This window comes from Balaenoptera ricei, chromosome 2 (genome assembly GCF_028023285.1).
Source record: "Balaenoptera ricei isolate mBalRic1 chromosome 2, mBalRic1.hap2, whole genome shotgun sequence".
NCBI lineage: Eukaryota > Metazoa > Chordata > Mammalia > Artiodactyla > Balaenopteridae > Balaenoptera > Balaenoptera ricei.
In genome coordinates, this window is record NC_082640.1 from 6,899,300 (window position 1) to 6,921,523 (window position 22,224).

The 22,224-nt window shown below is 39.9% G+C and overlaps 1 protein-coding gene across 1 annotated transcript in view; it reads left to right on the forward strand.

Moving 5' to 3' along the window:
- Positions 1-22,224, forward strand: part of ITGA8 (integrin subunit alpha 8) — a 183,360-nt gene that overhangs the window by 127,929 nt on the left and 33,207 nt on the right. The window contains exons 24-26 of the mRNA XM_059910128.1: positions 5,474-5,579; positions 8,764-8,922; positions 19,879-20,007. Of these exons, the coding sequence (XP_059766111.1) occupies positions 5,474-5,579; positions 8,764-8,922; positions 19,879-20,007 (394 nt within the window). The remainder of the gene's footprint in view (positions 1-5,473; positions 5,580-8,763; positions 8,923-19,878; positions 20,008-22,224) is intronic.

Here is a 22,224-nt window from a genome sequence, read left to right on the forward strand (position 1 = left end):
TAGGTATGATTGACTGATTGACCACTTAATTGATCTCAGTCTCCAGGATGACTGAGATGATGTGACCAAACACCCCATCCTGAATCACTCTGTTGGTCTTTCTGGTGTGAGCCACTCCCACCACCAAAAAACCAAAGATACTCCTTCCTCGCAAGCATAAAATTTTGAGACCACAGAGGTTACCTCTTGGAAGCTGAGGGCAAGGGCCAGACCTCTTTGAGGGCAAGGTTAAACTGGTTACTGCCTAGTTTTGCCTTTTATTTCTTTTTCTTTTTCTTTTCTTACTGCATAGACTACGACTGCCAGTGCAAGCCTGAATAGAAGTGGTAAAAGTAAAAGGTAAAGCCTTGCCTTGTTGATAGACCCTGGCTTGATCTTAAGGAGAAAACATTCAGTCTTTTACCATTAAGTCTGATGGTAGCTGCAGGGTTTTTATAGATGCCTTTATTAAGTTGAGAATGTTCCCTTTTTCCTAGTTTTCTTAACAATTTCTGACACGAATGTGTATTCAGTTTTGTCAAATGTGTTTTCTGTGTCTATGAAGAGGATTAAATGATTTCCACTTTTTGCCCACTGAAGTGACAATTCGGTTAATTTTTGTTTCCAAATTTTAAACCAAAATTGCATTCTGGGCAAGAAGCACACTTAGTCATGATGATTAGCCTTTTTATATATTGTGGGATTCAACTTCCTAAAATTTTGTTAGTGACTTTTGCATACATGATGGGAAATATTGATCTGTAGTTTTCTTTTCTTACAATTTTGTTCTGATTTTGGTGTCAGGAGGATGCTAGCTCCTTGAGATGGAAGTATTTACCCATCTTCTCTATTTTCTGGAAGAGTTTGTGTAGAATTGGTATTATTTCTAACTTAAATATATGGTAAAATTCACCAGTGAAGTCATCTGAGCCTGGAGTTTTGGGGTTTTTTTGGGGGGGGCGGTGCTTTTTGTTTTTGTAGGAAGGTTTTTAACAATTCCATTGCATTCATAGATATAAGGCTATTCATATTATCTATTTCTATTTGATTGGGATTTGGTAGTCTGTCTTTCAAGGAATCATCTTTCAAGAATCATCTAAGTTGTTACATGTTTCGGCATAATTTTCTCTCATTTTCCTTTTAATGTCTGTAGGACCTCTAGTGGTTTCCCCTCATCATTTCTGATACTGGCAATTTGTAACTTCTCTTCCCTTTCATTTTCCTTAATCAATCTGGCTAGTGTTTAGTGATCTTTTCAAAGAACCAGTTTTTGTTTCATTGATTTTTCTTTCTTTTTTTCCCTGTTTATTTGTTTGTTTGTTTTACTTTTGTTTGTTTTCTATTCCATTGGTTTCTACTTTTGTCATTATTATTTTTTTCCTTCTGTTCATTTTGGGTTGGATTTTCTCTTCTTATTCTAGTTCCTCTATGTAGAATTAGAGACTTTCTTCTTTTCTTACATAAGCATTTAGTGCTATAAATTTCCCTGTAATATTATTTTAGCAGCATACCAAAATGTTGATATGTTGGGTTTTCATTATAACTCAGCTCAAAATATTTCCCAGTTTGTTTTGTAATTTCTTCTTTAACTCATGAGCTGACTCATAGGAAGTGACTTGTTTGATTTAGAGATATTTGCAGCTAATCTAGATGTTTCATTTTTGTGCATTTCTAATTTAATTCTGCTGTCCCTCTTGATGAGAAAAACACTATATTAAAAAATCAGAGAAGAAAATACAAGCATTACTTTTTACCATCTTATTTTGATATCTTTTTAAAATTTACTATCTTATTTTTACTATCTTATTTTGATATCTTTTTAAAATTTACAACTAGTGTATATGAAATTTTGTCTCTTTCTTTAAGCTTAGCTTATCTTTGTTTTGCTTACCAAAAATAAATTGAAACTGTTTCTTAATTCCAAAATAAATTTTAGTCCAAGTCATCTAAGTGCTTAATTTAACTGTATTTATTCTCACATATCCATTTTAAGAGATTAATATTTTAAATTATATTTCTGCAATCACTTATGACACCAGTGTTTCTAAGTAAAAAAAGAAGGAAACTTTCTATTTGTTTTACCAATGATCAAAATAGGTAATTAAAATTGGGTTTCTCATGTAGGTGGTTATTTTCATTGCTAGATTAATATCCAACAATTTTCCACAGTTTATTCTCTAAGATAAAGGTTTTTTTTTTTAACCATTTTGCAAAGTAAAGCTCTTTCCTCCAAGTACTCAGCAAAAATATTTGTTCCAATGTTTAATTTTTCAAGGAGAAAACAGCTAGTGTGTTGAAAATCTTCCATGTTCAGTCCAATGGTGTTTATTCCAACATATTTTATCTAATAATTCTTTTCTAAAATTTACTGTTGTTTTTATAATTTTAAAAATAAACTCAAATGGATTTATTTCTTTGAATGGGGGGGGAAAAAAAAGTACTGCGAATTGTCCCATTTGTTTCAAAGCCAGATAATGTCAACACTGTCTTTAAGCAGATTTACATGTCATTTGTTGGTACAAAGGATTAATTTAGCATACACCTGCAGAGAAGTAAATTTGGCTATAAGAGGCAGCACACATAGTATTGAGCTCACAAAGAGTAATAAAATTGTGTCCTTGATAAACAACAAGGTCCTACTGTATAGCACACATAACTATATTTGATATAAACTATAATGGAAAAGAGTTTGAAAAAGTATATATATATATACACACACACATATATGTATAACTGAGTCACTTTGCTGTGCACCAGAAACTAACACAACATTGTGAATCAACTATACGTCAATAAAAAAAATTCTTAACAAAATAAAAATAAAATTGTATCCTTGGCAAAATAATCAGGACTGAGTGGGTTTGTGTTAAGAGAGACTGCAATCATGGATAACCATGATTTATATAGATACTGTCTATAGCAGGTATAGCCAACCTACACATTATTGTTCCACACAACAAATGATAGTCTTTGCTATTTGGGACTAACAGGGATTGGAAATGGGATTATGAAAATAGGGCTCACACCACACAACCAAATCATTAGATTTGAACTCCCTGATAACATATAGACCTTAACTTGTAAAAAACCGAATTCCTTGCTTCCCCTTAAATCCCCTCCTCATGTCCAGTGTTACCACTGAATACCCCGGTCTTATTCCTCTTAGGTCTCCGTGGAATAACGCTCTGTCTCAGAATGTGAAGACCATTCAGTACGGGTTGTTAGGTTACTACACTGGCTGTACCTCTTAGGCTAATTAGTTGTTCACATTCTCTTTTATTCTTCCTCACTTGCTATCTTCTTTCTTAATAACTTTGAAAACGATAAACAATGTTTCACTTATGTAGTTGGGAATCTTTAGGGAGCCATTCTTTGTCTGTGGTTTGCCCAGATTTGAAAAGGTCTTAGAGGATAGATAACTGATTTTTGTAAGCCATACTTTTTGAATTTTTCCCATGCCCTGTGATAGACTGTGTATTTCTTTATAGATTTCTATTTGATTTTGCTACACAGATGGGCCAGGAAGTTTCTTTCAGTTGTGTTTACTAAAACCACTGCAACCTAATGGCCCCCACAGAGCACTGTAAATTGGAAATAGAGCGAATAGTGCTTAGTAAACCTGAGCCCTCGTCTTCACGTGCAAGCAACCCCCTACATTTTTGGTCATCAGTTTTATTTTCATGTATCAAATGAGGAGGTTTGAGCACGTTGTCTCCACAGTACCTGCCAAGGTCTAAATTTATGACTCTCTGGTCCTAGGAAATTTATGACCAGCCCTACAGGATTGATGACCATAGGAATAAACATTTTCAGAGAAAATGGGCTCAGCTTCTATTCTGTATTTTTTTTCTTCTCTATACCAAAATAAATAAATAAAGTTTCCCTAGAGCCTCACAACGGATGTAGAGCATGGAACCAACTCTCTGTGGCTAAACTGAGAGCAAAGTAAAGCTTTGGGTGGTGAGGTTGTCAAGATCCTTTGGGAATGGAAGCCCAAGCTCTCTGGGCATCCCTCTGATGAAATCACCCTGCCATCTTCTCTTCTCCTCACCACGTCCCCTATGAGTGATCCAAACTTGGTTTAATCAAATCAAGTCAGAAAGGGGAGCATGGCATAATCACAAACTGATCTACAAGTAGAAAACGGTAAAGCATCAGTCCAGAAGGCTGTGCTCTGCACTTTTTAGTTACTAGTGGTATATGAAGGATGAATGCAAAGGGCTTTACAATTTAGAAACATTTCTGTGGGTTGTCAGTTTAAAAAAATGGATGTCTCCCATCCACCCCTAGGAGACAATGAAGCGAAATTAACTTTGACCAAAAGCATTTGACATGTTTTCCAATCATTTGTGGTGTACAACCCAGGGTTTTATCAAAATTTTCCAGATGAGGAAATAGAGACACACAGAAATTAAATTATTTGCCCTAGGGTCAGAATTTAACCCAATGCATTTTGCTTTCTGCTTTAGAAAGACATTACCCAAAAGATAACATTTGAAGTTGCTAAAGGCTGTGCTAATTACTGGGTACTCTTAAAAGGGCATTTAAGACTTCGGATTGCCAAGAGATGTTTTCTGTTGAAGTTAGCTGAAGGTCTGAGAATTCTTTTTAAGATACCTTTTACCTAAAAACTGCTAGAAAGCATTGTTTTGGGGGAATTATCCTTTTTAAGATTATATAACAATAACAATTTAGTTTGCAATCAATTGTTAATATGGAATAATGCCATGTGCTCCCTTTCTAGGTGTAAATAGCAGGCAAAAATACCCATGTAACAAGTTAATATCCTACTTACATGATTCTGCCATGTAACTCTCACATTCTCTCACTCTGTCTCACGCTTCCAGTTATCTATAAAATAACTCTAGAACTTGATCAAGCTTTATTTTGGCTCTGGGCCTGGCCTTGTGAGAGGTATGCCTGCGTTCATGGAAAGCCAGAGAAATCTAAGAAGGAGAAATATACAAGTGGCCACTTTTCCACTCTTAAGTATTTAACTAGAAACGGTATTTCGTCACAACTGGACATTTCACACACCACACAGAATTCTAGATTTTTATCCACAAAAATGTCCCATTTCTTGATATGGCATAAAGCATGGATTATAAATCCTGTACACACACACGCGTGCACGCGGACGCCCACACACACACACAGGATCTATAGATAGATGTATGTATTTACGTATGTATATGTGAAATTAACCATCTCAGCTCAGGCATGCTCTCTGCTCTGCCCCCTAGTGCCCAAGAGAGGAGATGCTATAAAATAGTCAATCTCTGAGCTAGAGACCAGTTAATTAAGAGATGTTTCAGACCCTTACCTATTAGTGATTTTGCTGAACAAAACTTTCACTACTTTTTTCCTTGAGGGAAATATCTATTCAAATAAATTGACAGTCACTCTTTGCCGCTGCTGTTAATGTACTCCACACAAGTGAAGTGTTCTCTACATGCGCCAACACCAGCCACTGACGTCACATTCCATGTTTCAGGGTATCCCACCCTCCGCAGATCGTTCTGCCCATTCGTAACTGGGAACCGGAAGAGGAGCCCCGCAAGGAGGAGGGAGTTGGACCATTGGTGGAACATATTTATGAGGTAGCCGTTGTCTCTGTTGAAATTGTGTTCAGGGTTTGTTCTTATGCTCTTTGGTAATAATAAAAGACATCGATCTGAGGTCGGAGCTGTTTATATCCTGCCTAGATTTGTCCTCGTTTGCTCTCATATTGCAGTGGGTGCTGGGAGTGTCCTGTTAAATAACCACTCTACGGCCACTTGCTTTTTTTTTTTTTTTTTTTTTTTTATTTATTTATTTATCTATGGCTGTGTTGGGTCTTCGTTTCTGTGAGAGGGCTTTCTCCAGTTGCGGCAAGCGGGGGCCACTCTTCATCGCGGTGCGCGGGCCTCTCACTGTCGCGGCCTCTCTTGTTGCGGAGCACAGGCTCCAGACGCGCAGGCTCAGTAGTTGTGGCTCACGGGCCCAGTTGCTCCGCGGCACGTGGGATCCTCCCAGACCAGGGCTCGAACCCGCGTCCCCTGCATTGGCAGGCAGACTCTCAACCACTGCGCCACCAGGGAAGCCCGGCCACTTGCTTTTTAGTGGCGAGAGCCATTATACAGTGAGAAACATTTTATCTTGTTCCTGTTCATTTTTTAAAATTTTATTTCTTTCTTTCTTTATTTATTTTTGGCTGTGTTGGGTCTTCGTTTCTGTGCGAGGGCTTTCTCCAGTTCCGGCGAGCGGGGGCCACTCTTCATCGCGGTGCGCGGGCCTCTCACTGTCGCGGCCTCTCTTGTTGCGGAGCACAGGCTCCAGACGCGCAGGCTCAGTAGTTGTGGCTCACGGGCCCAGCCCCTCTGTGGCATGTGGGATCTTCCCAGACCAGGGCTCAAACCCGTGTCCCCTGCATTGGCAGGCAGATTCTTAACCACTGCGCCACCAGGGAAGCCCCCCTGTTCATTTTTAAATGCTCTTTATTTCCTCTCTTTTAATGTTTGGACAGCCTACTTCTAAAAATGACTAGCTCCGTAGACTTTATTTCACTTCTTCCTACATTTTCAGCTATTTTAAAAACCCACCCACCTCTTAAACTAAAGGGTCACCAACCAGAAGTTACCAGACAGAGAAAACTGTATGGATTATTCACAATTGTACCCCCCAAAATGCATATATAATGTGGGTGGATGGTAGATAGATAAGAATAATTTTACTGTTCATTCGACTAACCCCAATCAGACATGTATCTTATTCTGAGATTTAAAAGAGTCCATTGATTTTTACAGAAGCAAACCAGGAGCTCCTGATAAAGCCCTGATGATCTGATCCCACTTCAAGTGTTAAATTGTTTATAGGGAAGAGCTTTGTGAACACATTATATGAAACATTTAAATTTTTTTATAGTTAGAAGCCAAGATATAGTAAAGGGTTAGTTTAATAGTTGTTCTTTTTTTTTTTAAATAAAGTAAATTCTATCAGTGGAGAACAGTTTTTCCTGTTCATCTTCAAGGGGCCAGGAATGGAAATCTGGTGAAAATGATGTTCCAAGCCCTTTTCTGTTTGAGGTTCCTCCTTGGTTAATGCTCCCTATCCCTTTCTTGTGTCACGCATGCCGCTGACCCAATGGTTCTGTGACTTTCTTCTCAAGCTACAGGGGACACGAATAGCGTTCTCTAAGGATAACAATAAAGCCATTTCAAAACTGACGAGCTGGGCTTCCCTGGTGGCGCAGTGGTTGGGAGTCTGCCTGCCAATGCAGGGGACGCGGGTTCGAGCCCTGGTCTGGGAAGATCCCACATGCCGCGGAGCAACTAGGCCCGTGAACCACAACTACTGAGCCTGCGCGTCTGGAGCCTGTGCTCCGCAACGGGAGAGGCCGCGACAGTGAAAGGCCCGCGCACCGCGATGAAGAGTGGACCCCGCTTGCCGCAACTGGAGGAAGCCCTCGCACAGAAACGAAGACCCAACACAGCCAAAAATAAATAAATAAATAAATAAAAATTAAAAAAAAAAAAAAAAAAAAACTGACGAGCTGCTTACATGTATGGGGAAAAGGCATCAGCTCCTGTGCAGTGTCAACATGAAAGCCTGCCATGTGCCCAACCTGTGCTCCAGAATCAGAAGCCCTGTCCAAAGCTGGATCAACGCTTTGGCTTAAGCTCTCTTGATAACAAAAGGATAACACAGTCCCCAAGACCATTCAGATTAAGAACCTAGCTGGAAGAAAAATTATTGTCAAATAATTTATCAAACCTTGTGTGCACTAGTTTCTCCTTAAGAATGGTGAAACTTTAAAGTCTGAAAACATTCAAACTCAGTCATTCTCAGGGCAGCCCTGTTTCTAATCTGAGCAAAATGGATCATAAAATTTTAGGGTAATAACCAGTAGTGCCAAAAGCAATCGTTGAACATTTCTTACAGGCTAATCTCATCTCTCAAAATATACTTTTATCAAAGGATGCCATGTTGCTTTGATAATATGAATTAAACAAGCCACCTAATAAGCAAAACCAATTATAAGTTGTTTTATGGATCATTACAATTGTCAGAACTGTGGAAAAAAAAAGGACAAAAGGTCCCAGCTAACCTTGAAGTGAATTTTTGAAAACCACAGTAAATTTAAATCCACTTAATGTTTTGTGTCCTGCAAGCTGTTTTGTGTCCTGCAAGTATAGGATTCTTGTGTTTGAAATGTTCATCTCCTTATGCACTGTGGCCTTTCTTTCCTTGAGATTCGTTGATTAAAACAGAAGGAGCTCAGCTTTGAAATGCACACTTGAGGTGTACTGTGGTGAGCCTGGACCATCTCTGGTATTTGATGGATAGCCATTTTTCCAGAGGGTGAGAGAAAGTGCATCGCATATGGTTGCAATTGACAAATCAGTAGTCAGGAAAGGGGCAGATTTCAATGGAAAGAAAGGATAACCAAGTTTAGAAAGCATATAATTAAAATGGCATTCCTAGCACTGTGATTAAATTAATATAAGTGTCAGGTAAACTGCGCAATTATCAGACATGGTGGATCTGGTCTTTGCAAAGGAACTCTACCCTTACTTAGAGCTTCACAGATTGAATCGTCTTCTCTCAGCATCAGCTCACCTTGCTTTCAGAACTCCTCTTGCTTATAGAGACTCTGTCTTCCTATTTTCGTGGTCAAAGTCCATATTTTGGCTTTGACTTAAAGCCAAAATAAATGCTTCTTTAGAAGAGGTCCAGAGTCTATGGAGTTTGATTTCATCTTGCTGCCTTGTGCTAACCATTCCGTGATGTGTTCCTTGCTTGTAGCTGCACAACATTGGACCAAGCACCATCAGTGATACCCTTCTGGAGGTGGGCTGGCCCTTCTCTGCCCGGGACGAATTTCTCCTCTACATTTTTCATATTCAAACTCTGGGACCTCTGCGATGTCAAACAAACCCTGATATCAACCCACAGGATATAAAGGTAAGGAGCCTTGTCTAACCAGCAGCTTTGCTCTATTTTTCATGGTAAAGAGAAAATACGAACAGTGGCTTACTAAAAATAAAAAGCAAAGTAATTATGTTACTTAAGTGATAATTGATCAGATCTTTGCTTTTACTTTTATAGGTAAAATACCAGATCTAACTTAAAATATCACTCCTAGAAAACTTCAGTTTCTCCTGGTTTTATTGCTCATGGTAATCTGTCATTCATTTAGCCTCTTTCAATATTACCTCTTGCATATGGTTTGACTAGCAGCATGACTAAACCCAAATCAGAAATAGACCCCATGTCTTGTTTTGGAGAATTTGTACAAAATGCTATTTATAAAGTCTTTTTTGGTATATTGCCAAAAAACATAAGGATCTTTGCCAAAATGGGCTTTTCCAGATGTTGCCAATAGCAAGTAGTGAAATGCGATAATTTGCCAAAGGCCATCTCAATGCCCTGAGAACCCCCACCTTACAGAGGCACCTAGGTCAGGGCTTCTCAAACTCTAAGCGCATCCGAATCACCTGGAGGTCTCTGTAAGACACAGGGTCTGGAGGGCGTCTGAGATTCTGCCTCTCTGCAGACCCCCAACCCGATCACCATCTGCTGGTTTGTGAGTCACACTTGCACTACCCAGGACCTCAAGCATCCATGGAGCTGATTCTGTCCAGATTAAAACCCAAATCTGGCTTGGGGTTCCTTCTGGGAAGGAAAGAAATTAATGACTGTAAGCCCTTGAAAATGTCACATTTGAATGAAAAAAAAAAAATCCCTTGTTAATGAGATGTTGTCCTCAAAAGAGAACTTCATTAACACTCTCTAGTACTGGCAGGGACACGATGTCTCCATTATCAATGGAGCAGAGGGCGGGCTTTGGGAAATACTAATTCAATCATCCGGAACGCAGGTCCACCTCTGTTCTCAACCAGTGGCACTGGGGCACTGACATTATGAAAGGATTTCTTCTTCAACCCAACATGCCTTTTATTCAAAGAGAGGAAGATTAAAAGGGGGTCCAGTATTCACGGATTTGTGGGGCAACAAGCCTCCTTCTTCATGGGGAACTAATAAATAAGGCCACTTGTATTCCACAGAATTATGTAAAATACTTCCTCCTTGGCATCCTTCCCCCGCCCCGTCCCATTTCCTCTCTCTTTGCTCTTGAGATAATTTTAACATCTTCAAGGACAGTAGCTTATTAGAAAATATTATCTTTAAATGTTAATGGATAACATCTAAGTAATGAAAACGTTCACATCTCTTGTTCTGCAGTTACCTGAGACCCTATTTCAGTCCTGAGATTCTTGGAGCACATGATTATGCAGAAGGTTTCTAACTCTCTTTGAGCGTAATGTTTAGTGTTTATCTGACACTATTTATATATGTTTGTATATATTATATAACTTGGTGCAGTGTGTTGGTGGTGAGTTATTTTTTTCTTTGTTGCAATTTAACAATCGTTTACACTGGCTGGAATGGTACCAATAGATAACTAGCCTTAAACATTGGCAGATTCGTGCAAACTGGATGGGAGTATGTCCCCCTTACCTCCATTCCCTGCTAGCCAGTTATTCCTTAAAGTATAGACTTTGATTAAAAATCTTTGTGAGGCTAGTGCTTTTTAAAATGCAACTCAGTTATGCTTATTTTATAAAACTCCATCTGTAGAAACTGAATATAAGATTTGATTACAATAGGAAGTAACAGCATGCTAAAATAAGTATAACAAGTCGTGAATTCTTGAAATTCTGAATTCATGGTAAACTTGAAATGTTACTACTTTCAGGTTCTCAAAGTACTTTTACCTATATTTAACAAGTATGACCCAAAGAGTCTAAATGAGCTTTTATCAATGAATAGATTTTAAAACTTGATAATCAATTTTTATATGAGTAGCTATAAACAGTTGAGAGTACTTGGAAATTACTTTCCTCTTAAGCTATTAAATAGTTTCTTGGTGAAGTCACTATTAATTTACTTGGCAATTTCTTTCTTTCTGGATAATGCAAAGCTAAACAGTCTATTCTTTGTCTTAAATACGAATTGGAAATTAGCAAATTATTTATTATATCTTGTTGTCAAAAGAATAGGCCGGGTAAACTTTTAAATCTCATATCGATTTCAGATTGTTGCATCAAAGCTAATTGCCAGGGTTGTTTTTTTTTTTAATTGGAGTATAAATAGTTTTATTTTAAACTATCTAATTTTTTTAGAAACTTAGTTCTTTAACTGGGGCGCAGAGAGGGGATGGATATGGTATAAGGAAAAAGGAGACAGAAATATATTCGCATAGGCAGAGTCAAACCACAGAAATATATTCGCACAGGCAGGGTCAAACCACAGAAATATATTCGCATAGGCAGGGTCAAACCACAGAAATATATTCTCATAGGCAGGGTCAAACCACAGAAATATATTCGCATAGGCAGGGTCAAACCACAGAAATATATTCGCATAGGCAGGGTCAAACCACAGAAATATATTCATATAGGCAGGATCAAACCACAGAAATATATTCTCATAGGCAGAATCAAACCACAGAATATATTCGCATAGGCAGGATCAAACCACAGAAATATATTCACATAGGCAGGATCAAACCACAGAAATATATTCGCATAGGAAGGATCAAACCACAGAAATATATTCGCATAGGCAGAATCAAACCACAGTATTAAATCTTACCTATGGGTGGATGAATGTACAATTCCTTACTCTATGGTTCTACAATTTCTTTATGAGTAGAGGGATAGGTGGTGAGTGTCTCTAAAACCTCTGCATCTACAAGTCTTTTCTGAGGATGCTCCAGTCTCCACTGGATCAGCCACCAAAATGTCCCAGCCATGGACCTATCAGAGGAGGAAACACCACCTCAACTTTCTGAAATTTCTTCCAGAGGGTTTCCAGAGTTCTCCACCATGTTTTCCTCTTCAGCCATTCAGTTGACTTCCTTTCACAAAAAAATCCCTTCCTCTTGTGTTCACATACAATCTTTTAGTCCACTTCTCCTCCCATGTATATGCTCACTTTTATCCACTTACCACAGAAAATAGCTCTCTCCTTCACTGACTCCAACTCTCACAAGTTCTCAGGAGATTGGCTTATGAATTAGAAACCATCAGATTTCCTCTGAAACATTTTCTAGGCCACCCACTTTAAGGAACCAGTGCCACCAACTCTAAAACCTTTGAAATTCCCCAGATATCCTCCGCAGAATCTCCACAAGGCTACACTCTAATTAAGTCTATCAGCATTTAATGTAATGTACTTAACACAACCATTTTTTTCCTATTTTTAAATATTACTCATGTAGCAACTGCCCTGGCTTTATTTTTTATTGCAAATACTTAGTTGTATGCATCAAAGCCATACTGTGGATAAAGTAGATTTTCTTGTGGGCTGGCCCGAGAACTGAATCATCATTTAAAACATCATTTCTAAAGAGAAAGGTATTCTGAGTGCCAAACATCTAGCTGAAAACCTTCTGAAATACAACCCACCTATAAATTAAGTATGCCTTCCAAATGCACTCTCCTCACTTCAGCCTCTAAGTCCAAATAGGCCTGACCAGGTTCAGTTCTCACAGGAAGTGTACTGTTTGGTTATCCCATCAGTTACCCGAATGTCCACAAGGTTTGAAGAGGAGACGCTGACCACGTTGGAAAGCCACCACCATGTCCGTGTTCTCCTAAGACCTGTGGCTGTCTTAGGAGAAAGTGGGCACAAGATCTCACCCACATCCCACTCATTTGTTACCCAAGTCCAGAGCATCGACAACTAAGTTAGGGTTGGGGGCAGGGAGGACACATTCAGAAGGGCGTGAGGTTTTTATCTGTAAGTGCCTGCCTCGTGTTAGCCTTCGTGGGGACCCACTCAGCCTGCTTTCTGACACTGTTCAAACGTCTGAGTGTGGGGGTAGAAAGAAGCCCGGGGAGATGATGGGCTTCAGGAAAAGCTTGAGTGAGGTGCACAGCCCCTTGCGGAGTGCAGCTCAAGCAAGCATGAGGGGTGGCCCTTGGGAGTGTCACTGTCACCACGGCTTTCACTCCCAACTCCAGTGAAAAGGCTGTGGTCTCTGGTTTTCTGTTCCTCCCATGATAGTTCCACTTCATTTCTCTGTCTTCTACAAGCCTTGGGGCAGAAGCAGGTGGCCGTGAAGTTTCTACTTCCAGACTCCATGGTCTAGGGCAGGGACAGAGGGTTTGGAGGTGGCCATTTCCCCACATCCAACCATCTGAAATATTTTGAAACCTTCAACTGTCTGCAGCACTCCGACCAATCCATTAAATCTAATTCGTTCCAGATCCTTCTTGGAATAAAATATTAGAGTTGGGTAAAGTATTTCTCAACTATTCTAAAGGCAGTAAAATAATGATTTCAAACTACCAATTTTCTTATTTTGGTGGACTCTATCCTAGGGTTGGGAGAGTCCTTCAAACAGGCTACGATCTCTCGATAAGATGAAGTTGAAAAAGTCAACACGATTAAGGAATCAAATTTGCATAGAACGTGAAGAATTTTTTTAATTGGCAAGATTTTGTCAGGAACAGCCAAGTATGAGATGCTGGGACACAGAGCTACGGATTGTAAGACTGTGCCCAGAGAGGAAGACAAACAAGGTGGTCAAAGCCAACCTGCGTTAAGATCACAGTAGAATGTTCTGGGGCTGAGTTCAAGAAAGGAGAGTCCTGAGGTAAAAATGATCTGACGGGGACTGGACTAGGATGACTGATAGCAAGAGAGAAAGCCAAGGTATGAAGACCTGTCTCTGGAGCCGTGGAAGGCAGGACGTTACCACTGAGAACTGATCTCTTGAACAAGACCATTCCCACAGCAAGTCCAAATTACAACCAGAGAGTGCAGACATGCAAAGCAGAAACACAGAAACTATTCATCAGGGGTTATAGCCCTGCAAATTGCTTTTTTAAATCAGACAGTGGGTTGGCAAACTTGCATAGTTTTGTCTTATCCTTAAGAGAATTTTCTTCCTTCATAACTGCCTCCATCTGCTATTGCTTCTTGTTAATTCAGAGTGCAGGACACTCGGTACTTCCTAGGTCAGCAGCTCCCAGCCCAACTCTCTCTCTGTCTCTCTTTCCCTCTCTCTCCCCCGCCCTTCCCTCCCCCCCTCTCTCTCCCCTCCCTCTCTCCTCTCTCTCTCCTTTCTCTCCTGCTCCCTCTGATAGAGGAATTTCATTCACCTGTTACTTACAACACTACCTGTAGTAGTGTTACTTATCACATTACCAATTTTCAGCCACCAAAGACAATATACTTTCTGAGGTCTATTTCTCTTTGCCTTATCTTCTCTTTAAGATGGTCTTCAAGTTCTCGTGTATATTTCAAAATGTAAAAACACATGTCCAACAACTAAGCTTCAAAATCACCAACGGAGTGAATTGATTCTTTCAGTTGTGCTTTGCATGAACTGTTCAGGAGGTTAATAAACAGTTGTGGTTTGTTTCTCTCCCAACAAATCCTGAACATTTATGTCTTAAAGAAAATGACATGGTGGACCGACCCCTTGGACTTGTCTCTGTTTCGATTTAATTACAAAGTGTCACAGGAGAGAAGGGCACTGACTCTTGTGTTCTAGGAATATCTGAAATCCAAAGGCAAATGACAAACAAGTTGAAAAAATAGCATGTGTTGTGTTTGTTTGGATTCACAGAGCCCTTAATCTAATGTCACCCAACTCTTCCAAAGCTGCATTTCCAACTGCATTGCACATTCCAGCCACACAGTATCCCTTTAATCTGTCAATTTAAACCTATACTAGAGTAAGAGTTTGTGAAGATTTATGAAAATAGAAAACTCCTGTTGGGGTCAGATTCTGACTAGCAGCTGGGGAGAGAGCCATATTGCTAGCAATTGTTTCCTTATTGCAGAAAGAAGCAATTTTCATGTTTGTTCTAAAGAAGATACATGAGTGTTTACCACCAGCTTCCATAGCACTTAGCAAACTACCCTGAACTGAAAGTCCGCCTAACATAGGTGCTAAGGGGCCAGCCTCCCTCACCCCTAAGGGTTTCAGATTAAGGAAAAACTTGACTTATGGGTTCATGATCCATTGTGAAACAGGCTCTGAAATTTCATCTGGAAAATAGCCTTTAACTAACTGTTTACATTTCTTGGATAACTTCTACCTTGTTTTTTGGGTTGTATTTTGTTTTGTCCTTTGAAATAATCTCTGGAATGCCATTTGAGAAAACTGTGTTGCGAGCCATTGGAAGACTTTCTGATGATGGTGTTTAAGCGTGGAGTTCCTCTGTTTGTAAAACAATGTCACTAAAAGAAAGAAACACATTTTATCAACCAATCCCGGCTGTGTCATAGTTCATTCTCTAGCTCAGAGCAAGTCCTTTGTTTTACCGAGAGACCACTTAGAAATATTTGTGAGAAATGGTACACCAGGGACCACCACAATAGGTTGTGTCATAACTTTATCTGTACACAAGCTGCATCTGATATGAACACACAGGAAGTTGAAGAGTTTTCTTCTCTTTGGGCTATTATTTTACTACAGCTACTGCTACTACTACTGCTGCTACTACTAGGCTATACCTTAGGAATAAAAAATATTCCCTAGTTCTTTCCAGCATCTCTGCTCTATAGTTTGGTTACTTACAAAGTTAACATGTCTCCCAGTGACCTATTAAAAAAAGAAGAAATTGGACATAACAAATCTCAAAGCAAAAATTACACACACACACACACACACAGAGCGTATGATGGAAAACATATAAGGGAATCTTAAAGATTTCCACAATTCTGAATTTTCTAAGCTCAAGTTTTAATCTTACGCTGTAAAGGTTTCTCTATCAGATTCTCCACCATTGAGTGTCCCTGAGCTAACTCATGGCTCACCTGCCATTGCCCTGGAATACTGCAAAGGCCATGGGGCTGACCCTCCCCCCCACTCCCAGGCACCTCATCATCCCAGGGCTCTGATCATCACCTCTAGCTACCTGACCTCCGAAATATTCAGTTCAGCAACCAAGACTCTAAATCAATCTCCTGTTTTTCTATTTTTCTCACTTCCTTTCTCCACTAGCCCTTTTCTTCCTTGATATGAAAGCTTTCTCTGAGTCAGTTCACCCACCCCACTCTCAAGGCTGCCTTTGGCCATGCTCTCTCTCCTGCCAAGCCTGGAATCCACGAGGAGCTGGTTAAAACATTCTTGTACAAGCTCCCTTACTTCGCCTCCCTTGTCCTCTATCCTTTCCGAGTCCCTGCACCCTCCCAGATTTTGGCTTCTCTACCACTTAGCCTGTGGGCTTGTTGCAGCCCGAGGGCGGCTCGTGCTCACTGGGCCGCAGCATCTGCAGACTGCCCTCTGCCATCTGATGGTCTCTCCCTCCGGCTCTCCTCACCGGCTTCTCCAGACCTTCACTCCTCTCCCCGTACCTCCTACCCAGTCTCCCGAACATCACTACTATTAGCAGGTGACCTTAAAGCGAGACGGTCTTCAAATGACCCATTTCCCATCCCAAACCCCTCCTCGCCGCCCGCCTCCCGCCCACACATACACCTTCCAATCGTCGCTCCCTCATCCTCAGTTCCTCTCCCGCACTTTCAGAGGAAAGTTCTTCTCCCGGTTCCAAATTTAACTTTGCTGCATCGACTATTCCCCCTGTTTCCTGTATCTGCAATCTTCTCTCTACTAGCTCCTTCCTTGGAGCCTATAAAGTTACTTAAATTTCCTCCATCTTCAAAACAAACAATAAGCAAATAACTTGCCTCTGTAGCCTCTTCCAAGAACGGATTTCTTTTCCCTTCCATTGTTAGCCAAGCTTGCCACCCCTACTTCCTTACTTCTGTCTTACTCTTATTATAATTTTTTTGGTTTTCATCTTAAGAGGTACTAAATGTCCATCATAGGAATATATCAGGCAAGATGTAAAAACATAAAGAAGAAAATATTTAATTTCTAGTAATGTCATAACCCATTTACTGTTATATTTTCTATTTATTTACGCATTGTTTTTTCATTTCACCCATAAACATTTCATTGTATATTGCCAATAATTAAGGACACTCTTTAGAAATCCATAATTCCATTATCATACCTAAAAAGTAATTAGCAAAACTTCCTTAATATCATTAAAACTCCATCACTGCCTAACAATTAGATGGCTATTCTAAATAGTCCTATTTCTGATACACAATGTAAATAAACAGCCATTTTTAAAAATCGTATTATGTGTGCAATTTTGTAACCGGCCTTTTCCTCTTACTAAGATCTTACATCTTTCTAAATTACTACATAGCTCTACATCATTTTAAAAAAACTGTCCAGTAGTCTTCTGTATAAATGTCATAACTTTTAAACCAGCATCCTCTTTATGCCCTTAAAGCTTTATGTTTCTATCTTTTGTCTCCGTTATAAATAGCTGCTAAGAATATTCATGTTTTATTTTGCTTTGTTTTAGTGCTTTCTTATTTGGAGGATGAAGCTGCACCTCATCCCATAGCCGTTAGGAATTAGTTAATAAGAGAATAAGACTGAGATTTAATTTCGTACTTCTTCAAATAATTATCCATTTCTCTAAACCCATTCATTCTTTAGCTTCTGTGGTTCAGTTTCCACCTATACCAATCCCCTGCTCAGGAAAGCGCATCCATAACTTCTTTTTTTCTTCTGTTCTTGTTTTTTTTTAATTGAGATATAATTGACATATAACATTTTATTGTATTCAGATGTACAACATAATGATTCGATATCTGTATATACTGCAAAATGATCACGATGTCTAGTTAACATCCATCACTTTATATATTTACAAATTTTTTTCCCTTGGGATGAGAACTTTTAAGATGTACTCTCTTAGCAGCTTTCAGATATACACTACAGTATTGTTACTTATAGTCACCATGCTATACATTACATCCCCAGGACTTATTTACTTTATAACTGAGATTTGTACTTTTTGATCCCCTTCATCCATTTCACCCACCACTGACCCTCACCTCTCACAACCACCAGTCTATTCTCTAATAAGTTTGTTTCATGATTTTTTTTGTTTTTGTTTTTGTTTTTTTAGATTTCACTTGTAAGTAAGATCATAAGGTCTTTCGGGGTCTTATTTCACTGAGCATATTGCCCTCAAGGTCCATCCGTGTTGTCACAAATGGCAGGATTTCCTTCTCTTTTATGGCTGAATAATACTGCATTGTATATCGTTGTATATGTTTAGCACAATTTCTTTGTCCATTCATCCACTGGTGGACACTTAGGTTGCTTCCAGGTTTGGCTATTGGAAATAGTGTTGCAGTGAACATGAGTGCAGATAGCTTTTCCAGTTAGTGTTTTTGTTTTCTTCGGGTAACTATCCAGAAGTGGAGTTGCTGGATGATATGTCCATAATTTCTTAAGTGACAAATTCAGTGAATCCTTTTAGTCCTAACCTTTCTTTATTCCTCTGCAGGATTTAACATTCTTAGTCACTTATTTTTCATTTATTTTTCTTTTCTGCTACATTCTTTTGGTCAAGCAAGTCCCTGAAGCCAGCCCAGGCTTAAGGGGGGGATTTAGACCCTAACCTGTCCATGGGAGGAATAGCAAAGAATCTAGCCCATTTGGCACTATTTTTGCAATGTTCTTTTTCTGAGGCTCCTGTAGAATCACACTTTCCTGGATTGTCTCCTACATCTGATTTCTCCCCCTGTGACTTTTCCCGGCTGGGTCTTCTTCCTCTTTTTTTTTTTTTCTGATATTTGTTGGGATGTTATATATGACTCTATGCTTCTCATTTGACATTTTCTCATGGGGCAACTCAGACCAGTTGGCAGACAGTGACTGTACAGCTTGATAGGTGCTGATGGAGAGCAGGGCCATCACCTGGAACGTCAGACAGGCCTCGGGGAATCAGCCTGGTGCAGGGCAGGAGCGGAGCGTGGTTCTGCTCGCTGGGAAGCAGGGTGCCCGGGCCTCTTGATGCAAAGGGGAGGCTGGAGCAGCAGGCAGAGGTCAGCATATAGAGGGCTGCGTCACACCAAGAAGCCTGGACTCCATCTTTCTGTTTATCCAGTAGATTCTTCTAGGTTCTTGGGACATACTGAGCACTATCATTTCAGCTGCAGTGTAGGAATATCTTTTTTCATTCCACGGAGATGAGTATACTAGGATTCTTCCTGTGACTCCAAAAAAAAAGACTGGGTAAAAGAAGATGTGCTGTCAGGGACGGGTAGTAGGGAGCAAAAAATTAGGTTTTATATTCAGTCGGTCTAGAATTTTAATGGGATACTATGTGTGACTTATTGGAATTCTCAAAATATTTATTTGGTGACCAGATATGGCCAGCACGGAGCCTGAGATAACATCGTAAGTTCAGGAACACCTGAAAAACAAACTCGGGGCTGAAAACAAGCTCCATCACGGCACAGTGCTCACGTGGTGTGCTAGGGAAGAGTCATTTTCATTACAATACAGTTCTCTCCTGAGGGAGCAGTACTTAACAGCTACAGGGTTTGGGGCTCAGACACGCCCAAGTCCTTGACCACATCTGGCTGTTTCCCCACCATCAGCACCTCACTTTTCTGCCACCTCAGGATGCATCTCACCACACAGAATGTTCCTCGGTTCCCTGATCGACAATGAGAGCAAAGTAATGGGGAAATGACAGCTCACGCTTAGAAAGTCACTTCCACCTTCTCTGCCCTTACGGGGAAATCACTTCTGCTTAAAATCTTATGCTTACAAAGATAAACTTTCCAGGAGTGCCTTCCCCGGGCTTCAGGAATTCCTATGATTGGAGAATGGAAAGGCTTGTTTGCCGCCAGTGTGGTTCATCTTGCTGATGGGTATGCTGCTGGTCAATGAGAACGGGTCTGAATTCTCAGGTGAATCATAGTCAAGAAAAAAAAAATTGCCTAGCACTCAAGGCTAATGAAAAGGTACCGAGTGCTCATGTACCTGATGTGTGGTTTCTGGCTCGCTCTTTGCAGCCCGCTGCCCCCCCCGAAGACACCCCCGAGCTGAGCGCCTTTTTGAGGAACTCCACCATCCCTCATCTGGTCAGGAAGAGAGATGTGCCTGCGCTGGAGCCTCACAGACAGAGCCCCGCAAAGATCCTGGTGAGTTGTCTCAGTGCGCAGATTTTGGACTGGACAGAACTCCCAAATGCACGTGGTTTTAACTTCAAGTACTGCTTTTCAGTCCCCTCCCAGGCTCAGATATGCCCCAGTTTTTGGCAGTACGTATTGTAGATGTGAAAGCAACTACTTTTTTTTTTTTGCAATATAACCTTTTCACTCTTCTGAACCTGCTCTGGGGGCCACATGGGAGAAATAACAGTGAAAACATAAAAGGTGACCTTTCATGCATTTCAAGAAGACACAGATTCAGTCGTCAGCCGGTCCCCAGACACTGAACTGGTGAGAGTTTGAAGTGAGCCTGGAACACTGCCCATGCAGTGGGTCCTTGGGGTGTCACACTCCATTCCTGAATCTCACAATTCTCTGCTCCAGTGGAAGAACTGAGAATGGTATTTGCAGATTTCCTGGGCCCAAAGCAGTGGGGTCTGTAGTGGATCTAGCCTGAGCTTAGTCAGCCTTTCGTAAAACTGTGGACGGCATTCATGACTCAGCTTTTTTTTTTTTTTTTTTTTTTTGGCCATGCTGCGTGTCATGCACGATTTTATCTTAGTTCCTGGACCAGGGATCAACCCCCTGCCCCCTGCAGTGGAAGTACGGAGTCTTAACCAGTGGACTGAGAGGGAAATCCCATGACTCAGCATTTTCGATTCAGTTTTCCCACTCATTCCAATGTGAATGTTAATGCCATTGGTTTGTATGTGTAAAAAAGGCTAAAATGTTGTGGTCTTTTTTAATGTATGTCTTTTTTAAAAATTTATGCTAGCCCTGACATATAATGAGTGTACTGTCTCAAGAATCTTTGATCACTGTAACAAATGATAATAAAACTTACATAATCTCCCAGCACTTCACAAGTAGAGACACATGGGGATGGGTAGGGCAAAAAGTAACCAAATATATAGAAAAACAGCAGTATAAAACAGAATTTTTCAAGTCAGGATGACAGACTGAACACATGTATTTGCCTAGTTTGCTTCCCCAGATCCCAATGAAAAGACAATAAAAATTTAATTAGTGAAAATGTATGTCTTGAACATGCTCTGACATGTATTTATTTCATCTTGACCATACAAAATGTTTCAAACACGGAAATGGCCACAAAGTGCAAGGAGCAAGTCTAACATAATCAGTTAAACTTAAATCAAGTGAGGAACATTTATTGTAATATTGATAGAAGTACCTGCAATTACATGGCAAAAAGCTATGGCAGTTGGCAGATATGACTCAAGGTCCTGTAAATTTTTATGGCACTGTAATATTTTTCAAAACATAAGAGTAGGGAATCTATATGCTATGCAGTTTAGGATAAGTTAATAAAACTAATATTATTATTTTTAAAAAGTTTCCAGGAAGAATGATAGAACAGAAAACAATGATTTAAGTTATGAGGTTGTAATGTACAGCATGGTGACTACAATTAATAATACTGTACTGCATGGTGACTACAATTAATAATACCGTCCTGCATATTTGAAAGTTGCTGAGAGAGTAGAGCTTAAAAGTGCTCATCACAAGAAAAGAAAATTATGTAACTATGCGTGGTGATGGGTGTTAAGTAGACTTATTGTAGTGCTCATTTCACAATATGTACAAATATTGAATCATTTCACTGTATACCTGAAACTAATCATGTTCTATGTCAATTATACCTCAATTCATTTTTTTTTGAATTTTTTTTTTTATACTGCAGGTTCTTATTAGTTATCTATTTTACACATATTAGTGTATACATGTCAATCCCAATCGCCCAATTCAGCACACCACCATTCCCACCCCACCGCGGTTTTCCCCCCTTGGTGTCCATACGTTTGTTCTCTACATCTGTGTCTCAATTTCTACCCTGCAAACCGGTTCATCTGTACCATTTTTCTAGGTTCCACATGTATGCGTTATTATACGATATTTGTTTTTCTCTTTCTGACTTACTTCACTCTGTATGACAGTCTCTAGATTCATCCATGTCTCTACAAATTACCCAATTTCGTTCCTTTTTATGGCTGAGTAATATTCCATTGTATATATGTACCACATCTTCTTTATCCATTCGTCTGTCGATGGACATTTAGGTTGCTTCCATGACCTGGCTATTGTGAATAGTGCTGCAATGAACATTGGGATGCATGTGTCTTTTTGAATTACGGTTTTCTCTGGGTATGCCCAGTAGTGAGATTGCTGGGTCAGGTGTTAATTCTTTTC